Here is a 9,164-nt window from a genome sequence, read left to right on the forward strand (position 1 = left end):
AATGGACGGCACAGGACACCTAGTGCTGTAGTGATTATCTCCTGCTGATAAAACACTGACTTTTTATTGAAACACAGCCCAATAAATGACACATCACTGCAATCAGGGTATCAATCCCTACATCATGTTGCTCTCAGACAACAGAGCAAAACCTGCAGATGGATTCCTTTTAATAAACACGTACCTTCTGTATTTAGGGGACCGCCTTTCCCACAGTCAAGGAATTTGAACAAATGCAGGAATACAAACTTCCTATGTCAAGAAGTGGGATCTTAAATTGGGACACTGGCGCAGATTTCATAAAGGAGCGCCGTACACAAGTTTTATTAGGTTCCGTTTGAACAACTTGTACACAACTTTAGTCACTGGACAATTTCTTCAAAGGGAATTATGCCCGGTCTAACAATGGATTTTGGTGAGGACGACAGACTGCATCGGTCATGGACTACCTGCTTGTAACCAAAGACCAGGGTGACTACAAGAAGGAGTTGTGCTGTTTTTATAGTAACAGGATTACCCCAAGGAACCCAACAAATTCTTTACATGGTACAGAAATTATATTACATGAACAACGGCTAAACAAGTAGTTCCACTCGAACAGCCGGTTATATTCTCCATCTACCTGCGTACCAACCAGAATTTCTGGTTATCATCTGCTACAGAGTATGATGGGTATAATGTCACTTATTACTGGAGAAATCCCCAGGTTACAGATAGAAGTATTGATCTGTGGTCGGCACAGTGACCATCAGTAAAGACAAGGGAGAAGATCAGACAGGACTAAAAGTCTGTTCCTTCCAAATAACCCCATCCCGAACTAAGGACTTGCTCAAAAGAGTATTAGAAGTGTAAGCTCAGCCCGAGTCAGATCGCTCGCTGGCCAATATTACTCAGTGGCGCTGCTCACATTAGGCCGGTTTCACACGTCTGTGTCTCCGGTATGTGTGGTGACAGTTTTCTCACGTACCGGAGACACTGACACATGTAGACCCATTCAAATGAATAGGTCTATGTACATGTCCGCGTGTTTTCACGGACCGTGTGTCTGTGTGCAAAACACACTGACCTGTCCATTTTTAAGCAACAGCACGGATCACACGGACCCATACAAGTCAAAGGGTCCGTGTAAACACGTACCGCACACGGATGGCATCCGTGTGCGTTTTTAAACGTCATAGGGTTAACAAATGTTTTCAATACAAGGAAAGCGCACGGATCACACATGGATGGTACACACGGACATACAAATAGCACACGGATGCCACAGATTTACACACGGACAGCTCCGGTACCGGAAATATCAGGATGTGTGAAACCGGCCTTAGAGAGGGTCCTCCACATGGATGAGGTGTCCGTGTGTAAAATAAATATCGCAAGATGCACTAATCTCTTCCATTTTCCAGATGGGACTCACCCATTCAAGTCTGTGGGTGTGCAAAAAAAAAAAAAAAAATTATATTATAATACAATATATATATCTACATAAGATAGATCTATATCTCACATGCAGATCTTGTATTACAGCTGACTTACGGACACATTGCAATAAAAAAAAAAGAAAGCTTTATGTGCATTTTCACAAATGGATGCCACAGAAATGTTAAAAAAAAAAAGCCAAGTACAGATGGGATATGAATGTTAATTCAGATGGAAAACAGATCTTTCACACCCTCATCTGAACACTGCCCAGCTCTGCATTCACACATCCATTGTGTAAAGGGGACTGGTTTTCTCCCATGTTTCACCAGTTTTGCATAATTTTTTCCCCCTCTTCCAAAAGCAGGTAGACTGCCGGAGCTTTTTTAGCCATTGACTGTTAGCAATGGATCAGGTACAATTGGGTGGAATGGATGCATCCAGATTAGTGGGACCAGCTGCAGTACCCTGCACATCCAGGCGGCAAGTGGGGGCAGCTTTGCTGGGAAAGAAGAGGCGACAATGTCTGCCAGCAGTGTCTGATAAGTGGGGCGCACACGCTATAAAGCATGGCAGTCCCTTGAACTCAGTCTAGTTGTTGGGTGGCACTAGTGGGCACTACCCAGGCGGCCTCCGGCACATCATCATTTGTATTAATCTGTTCTCACATACACATTACCAGAAATATGCCGTCTTGTCCCCAAGGTTCTTCTCCAGGACATTTCGGTCCACGACATTGTAGCAGACATTGGTCTTGGCCCCTTTCATGAACTCCACAAATATTTGGCCTTTGGTGATATCAAAGTTATAATCCAGCACTTTGCCAGTAGGGGGCGACTTCCAGTAAAATTCAGAAGCCACATTCAGCCAAAATTCTGGGCAGAAGGAAGACAAGGCATCATTGGACGCACATCACTGTGTAATTCTGTAAGGCAAGGTTTACTATGGCTCCTCACATTTCTGGGACAGAAAATAGTCATATTCATTAACCCTTTGATACTGCTGTACTTAGACACTGCGTTCACCTGTGTTGGATGTATATTATGCAGTTCTATGAAAAACTACACATAATGCACTCTGGTATCATAAGTTTATGTAAATAAACGCTCTGCTGCGCCTACAGGGGCCCCGCTCACCCCTGCTACAGGGGCCCCGCTCACCCCTGCTACAGGGGCCCCGCTCACCACTGCTACAGGGGCCCCGCTCACCACTGCTACACCAGAGGAGCGGAGCCCTAGGCAGCTGCCTGGTCTGCCTGCCCCTAATGCCCTCCCTGCACATGTTACCCAGCTCTGCTACATGGACATGGGCACACTGGCCTCTATAGGAGGAATACCTTGAGGGTTTTGGATGGACTTCTCATACAGATCCTTGTATGTCCGCAGATCTGGGACGTGGGCATTCTCCTGCAGGGGCTCTGCGGGGTGATAGGTCATCTCGTCTTCTGGAGCCACCCGAGACGCTGCCTTCACCTGGCTTGGCATATTGGCTTCTCAAACACCTTGCTCCGAATTTAGGAACGACTTATTAGCCTGCTTGCCGAGTGCCCCGTCCGGCCGCCGTGTAATATGAGTAGAGGTGACCGGGCACTGGACTACATGGGATTTCGCCGCGGTAATCCCTCCTCGCCGCCTCCTCACTCGCTGCTCTCTCGATCCTTACAGCAGGACCCGATTTGTGAATCTCGCCCGGGTCTGTACGCTCACACGTCACCATCCAATCAGTGAACGCCCTGCTCACACACCTTTTTTCTGATTGGCTATGACGCGCTCGGCTCATCTCTTGCGATTGGAGATGTAGCGCACACAAGATGGTGGAGTCAGCGGGCGGAGGAGGCGCTGCTATAGTCTGAGGGGGCGCTATATACGGGGGAGGGACTCTGCTGTAGTGTGGGGACGTGAGGGGTGAGAGGGGTGCACAGTCAGCTGAAGTCAGAGGGCGCTATAAGGAAGAAGGGCGAGGGTACTGCTGGAGACTAGAGAGGAGTCTGAGGGAGCGGGACATAACGTGATCTGACATCTCTGAGGCTCATGTCCCTCGTTTAGGAGCTGGATTGATTTGGTGAACTCGATCATTCCATATGAGCGCAGGCTGTATCGAAACAGAGGATGCCCGGGTAAATTTGAGATCTGGGAGAGGTGGAAATCCTCTCATCATACTCTGTAGAGTGGAGACGTCGCATGATAAATAGCTGATCGTCTGGAACCAGGCTGCAAAATAATTGTTTTGTAGAAATAGGTATGGTTTAGAAGTTAGATAGGTTTCATCACTTGAGCAATAATATGATCTGACATCTCTATATGCCATAAGGCGAGGGGATTCCTGTAGTCTGAAAGTGGCGTAAGGGGGGCACTAGTGTGAGGACCAAGAGCTTGGACCTACAGTGACTTGTGAAAGTATTCACACCCCCCCCCCCTTTGGCATTTTTCTAATTCTCCAGAGATGCTCTAGGAGTACTGAACGCCGATGGAGAAAAACCCGCACACCAGAAGACTTCATCCAGTTCAAATTTATGCTAAGAACCTACAACGCTGCCCTTCACCTCGCCAAACAGACCTACTTCACCACCCTGATCTCCTCACTAGCCAACAGCCCCAAGAAACTTTTTGACATCCTTCACTCCCTCCTCAAGCCAAAAGCACAAGCTCCTATGTCAGACATTTGTGTAAATGACCTGGCCTCCCATTTTATAGAGTAAATAGATAATATCCGTCAGGAAATCCGCTCCCAACCACCAAGTGCTGTGACTCCCATCCCTACCTGCATCTCCCCTGGCTCACTTTCCATATTTGATCCCATCACAGAAGAAGAAGTCTCCAGACTCCTCTCTTCTTCTCGCCCAACTACATGCACTACCGACCCCATTACCTCACAACTCCTCCAGTCTCTCCAGTCATCACAACTCACCTAACTACAATCTTTAATCTCTCCCTCTCCTCGGGCATTTTCCCATCCTCCTTCAAACGCTCTATCATTACTCCATTATTAAAGAAACCTGCAATCGACCCATCCTGCACAAACAACTACAGACCAGTCTCCAATCTCCCCTTCATCTCTAAACTTTTGGAGCGCCTAGTCTACTCCCGCCTTACCCGTTACCTCTCCACTCACTCCCTCCTAGACCCTTCACAGTCTGGCTTCCGACCCCTACATTCGACTGAAACTGCACTCATCAAAGTGACCAATGACCTTCTGACAGCAAAATGTAACGGTGAACACTCTCTGCTCATTCTTCTCGACCTTTCTGCAGCTTTCGATACTGTTGACCACCGTCTCCTATTCCATAGGCTTCAGTCACTAGGCATTAAGGACACTGCTCTCTCCTGGTTCTCTTCCTATCTCTCTGACCGCTCCTTTTTTTTTTTTTTTTGCTGGCTCCACGTCATCTCCTCTTCCTCTCGCTGTCGGGGTACTTCAGGGCTCAGTCCTTGGCCCCCTTCTCTTTTCTCTCTACACGGCCCCAATTGGACAGACCATCAGCAGATTTGGCTTTCAGTACCATCTTTATGATGATGATACACAACTATATACGTCATTCCCTGACCTTACCCCCGCTGTACTACAGAACGCCAGTGATTGTCTGTCCGCAGTCTCCAACGTCATGTCCGCTCTCTATCTGAAACTTAACCTCTCAAAAACTGAACTTCTGCTCCCACCATCTACTAACCTCCCTAAATCTGACATTTCCCTCTCCGGGGGTGGCACCATAATAACACCCCGGCAGCAGGCACGCTGTCTGGGTGTTATGTTTGACACCAACCTCTCCTTCACATCCCATATACAATGTCTTGCCCGCTCTTGCCGCCTTCACCTAAAGTACATCTCCAGAATTCGCCCTTTTCTCACCATGGAAACAACAAAAACCCTCACTGTAGCATTGATCCACTCCCGCCTGGATTACTGCAACGCTCTATTAATTGGCCTCCCCGCTACTCGACTCTCCCCTCTCCAGTCCATACTTAATGCAGCAGCCAGGCTCATCTACCTGGCTAATCGGTACTCGGACGTGTCCGCTCTTCGCCAGTCCTTACACTGGCTGCCCATTCATTATAGGATCCAATTCAAAGTACTTGTTCTCACCCACAAAGCTCTCCACAGTGCGGCACCCCCCTACATCTCCTCCCTCATTTCTGTCTATCGGCCTAGCCGACCGCTGCGCTCTGCAAAAGACTTTCGACTTACCTCTGCACTAATCCGCACCTCCCACTCACGACTCCAAGACTTTTCCCGCGCTGCGCCAATCCTCTGGAATGCTCTACCCCAAGAAATTAGGACTAGCCACAATTTGCACAGTTTTAGGCGCTCTGTCAAAACACATCTATTCAGAGCAGCCTATCACGTTCACTAATCAGTCATTTTATGTGCAAGTGTGAGTATGTAGCCCATTCACTATCTCTGTCCCCCACCTTCTCAAGATGGCTGGACCATCGTTGTAAATACACACCTGTACTTTGTATCTCCCACACCTCATTGTAGATTGTAAGCTCTCACGAGCAGGGTCGTCTTATTTTACTTTAATTACTGTATTGTTAACGTTATTACTTATGACTTGTGTTTTGAAACTGTTAAACTGTAAAGTGCTGCGGAATATGTTGGCGCTATATAAATAAAGATTATTATTATGTGGTCACATTACAACTTGTGTTTAAATATTCTTGAAATCTGATGTGTGTGACGACGCATCAGCACTAAATAGTATAAGTTGGTGAAGTGAGAAAAATATAGGCATGAACTAAATTTATTGGATCAAATAACTAAAAATTGCCATGTGCATATGTATTCCCCCCTTTTGTATTCCTCCCACTCCCGTCTCCAAGACTTTTCATGTGCTGCGCCAATTCTTTGGAGTGCACTACCCAGGTTAATAAGATTAATCTCCACAGTTTTAAGCGTGCCCTAAAAACGCAATTGTTCAGACTGGCCTATCGCCTCAACGCATTAACCTAAATATCCCTGTGTGGCTCATTCAAAATTTTTTACCATAACCAGGTTCCTCGCATCATGTTCTCACATGCTTTATGCATTTAATAGCCCTCTGTGTCTGTACGGTTACATATTTAGACTGTTAACTGGTTCATGCAGCAACAGTAACACCTGATTCTTACTCTATGGCTGGTCCAAACAATAAAAGCAATTGTTACCATCCAACTTTCGTGTCTCCCCTAATTCCTCATAGTTTGCAAGCTTGCGAGCAGGGCCCTCATTCCTCTTGGTATCTGTTTAGATCTATGTGTTTATTATTATGCTGTAATGTCTATTGTCTGTAGAATTCCCCTCTATAATGTAAAGTGCTGCAAAATATGTTGGCGCTATAGAAATAAAATTATTATTATTATTTTGCTAAGAACCACCAAAAAATTTCTAGTGCAATTACTAAGTCACTTGCTTAGGGAAAGGAAGGGGTGCAATCTAAGTGTCACATTGTCAGTATATGCAAGCCTTTTGGAAGAGGCTGCAACTCCATTACCCCCATAGTGACTGAGCTAATGTTGACCTTAACCCCTTTCCACATCAAGCGTAATAGTGCGACGATGTCGGACTCCCTTCCATTGATGTGGGCTCAGGCGGTGAACCAACATCTTTTCCTGACAGCAGCATTTAACATGCACTTCTGGCAATCATGCCAAAAATCCACGAATCGGTGACCTCTGTCACGTGATCGCGGGTCACTGGTGAGTTGGCATGACAATCACAGGTCTTCTGGAGACCTCTATGCTTGTCACTACCTGCTTGCTGTGAGCACCACCCAGTAGTCAGCGCTCATAGCAAGTAATTCAGCTACATACAAGCAAACTGATCATCGCCTGTATGTAGCAGAGCCAATCAGGTTATGGCAGCTTCTAGTCTCCCATGGACCACTGCCATATCCTTTAAAAGGTCACCAGCTGACTGTTGGTGATACAGTTATTTTCTGGAGACCAGCCTAGCAGGAGCAGCTCTCTGGTGTCAGCCACATCTGGTGTTGGGAGTTCAGTTGCTGCTGTTATCTGCGGTGTGGAGCTTAGCAGCAGTGTCCATAGGCTAAGTTGTTTTTTCCCCGCCCCTTACTTGTTTGTCACTATCCCCTATATGTTATTATCTGTAGTGGTTATGCTAGCGCTATACACCGCCAGTGCGCTAGCCAGGGCAGTTTAGGTGACAGTGAGGGACGAGGTATCCTGACGGTGGCGGGGGAAAAGACCTGCATAGGGCATTAGATGAGTACAGGGACAGGCTTAGGTTGGAGATCGGGTGGTGACCATCCCTCATTCCCTATTGGTAGGGCCTTCCTCTCACCTATCCCATCCCCGTTGTATGTATGTTGTGCCGTTAGCTGCCCAATCATTTTTTGGGTCGAGTCACTCCGTGACAGTATAAGGGTATGTGCACACGTTGCGGATTTTGATGCGTTTCCGCAGCATTTTTTGACACGCAGAAATGCCTCAAATCCGCAGAGCAGAGTGCACACAATGTTAATGAATGGGAAATGCAAAAACGCTGTGCACATGCTGCGGAATATTCAGTGCGGAATCGCAGCGGTTTACTTTCCGCAGCATGTCAATTCTTTTTGCGAATCCACAGCTGCGGTTTCCATTCTGGCACATATAAAGAGTCTCTCTCTCTCTCCCCTCCACAGTCACAAAGTAGAAAGTTCACAAACCAAATCCGCACAGTAAAAACCCAATAGAATCCGCAGGAAACCCCAAAGAATCAGCAGCAATTCCGCAGGAAAACCGCAAGCATTTTACCCTGTGTTTTCTGCCAAAAGATGCGGATTCTCTGCAGAAAATTCCGCAAACTAATCCGCAACGTGTGCACACGCCCTAAGTGTGTAAAGGTGTAAGAAGGTCAACAAGACAGCGGGTACCTGCGTGCCGGGTCCGGAAATTGAGAGGGCTGCATCCACTACTCTCGCGGGGAAGCTTGAAGGAGGTGGACCTTCCACTGCAGCTTGAGGGAAGCCTGAGTGAGCCGGACTTTCCTCTTGACTCAGGAGAGTGGGATGAGCCAGAAAAGGGCGTGCAGTGACGGAGCAATAGAAAGAAAAATCGCGCGAAGCAGAGCAGTCTGGCGCCAGCGGAGAGCAGTGCAGAGGGTAGAGTGCAGAGCGGTGAGTGGCGTCCCCTGCTTCCCCCACCAGATGGTACCAGTGTGGTGAAGGGCCAAATAGAAGGAGCCCCTGTCGCCTGCAGAACAGAGCCGTGTAAAGCAGAGCCATGCCAGCAGAGCCAAGCCCGATGCTGCAGTAGTCAGAGAGGAGTGCTCCATCCGGGGAGCACGAGTGCGACACAGACCAGTGTCCGCTGTCACCCGCCATCAACAGCGGGGACCAGAGTGAGAGAGTGACTGGTAGGGTGTGCCCGGTGACCGTCATAAAGCCAGCAGCCAGGGCATCATGGTTTCATCACGAGGGACACAGATTTGACATTCTACAGGATGCCAGCTCAGGGGACCACAGCCCCGGCTGAAAGAATAAAGATATGCTTCTTTGACCATCAGTGAACCCATGAGTACGTTTATGAAAGCAAGGATTGGGACCATCCGCTCAGCTGGCTTCATGGAGATGTTCAGAGAAGCCAGGTTGTGATCCACCAGTCACCTTGTCCTTGTGTGGTTAGTGACTGTACGTATATTCCGTGTCTCCGGACTGCTACAACCAGTCTCCGTACACTGAAGTCGCATTGGTGGCACCTGTATCCTGAAGCCGCTCCGCGGTGGTACCTAAATTAGTCATGTCTCTCCGCGCCAGTGACTGTTATGCCTGAGGA

At 47.8% G+C, this 9,164-nt stretch overlaps 1 protein-coding gene across 2 annotated transcripts in view; it reads right to left on the reverse strand.

Annotated features, from left to right (window-relative positions):
• Positions 1-3,224, reverse strand: part of LOC141053838 (acetyl-coenzyme A synthetase, cytoplasmic-like) — a 53,803-nt gene extending 50,579 nt beyond the window's left edge. The window contains exons 1-2 of one of the 2 annotated variants that reach the window (XM_073550948.1): positions 2,753-3,224; positions 2,096-2,291 (exon numbers count right to left, since the gene is read on the reverse strand). In XM_073550948.1, coding sequence (XP_073407049.1) covers positions 2,096-2,291; positions 2,753-2,900 — 344 coding nt within the window. In that variant the 5' untranslated portion in view covers positions 2,901-3,224. Of the gene's footprint in view, positions 1-2,095; positions 2,292-2,752 lie in introns of those variants that run through there. The other variant, XM_073550949.1, reaches the window with a different exon arrangement.
• Positions 3,225-9,164: the final 5,940 nt, after the last annotated feature.

The sequence above is a fragment of the Dendrobates tinctorius genome, unplaced genomic scaffold, assembly GCF_039654945.1.
Source record: "Dendrobates tinctorius isolate UK_male_01 unplaced genomic scaffold, ASM3965494v1 ptg000171l, whole genome shotgun sequence".
Lineage (NCBI taxonomy): Eukaryota > Metazoa > Chordata > Amphibia > Anura > Dendrobatidae > Dendrobates > Dendrobates tinctorius.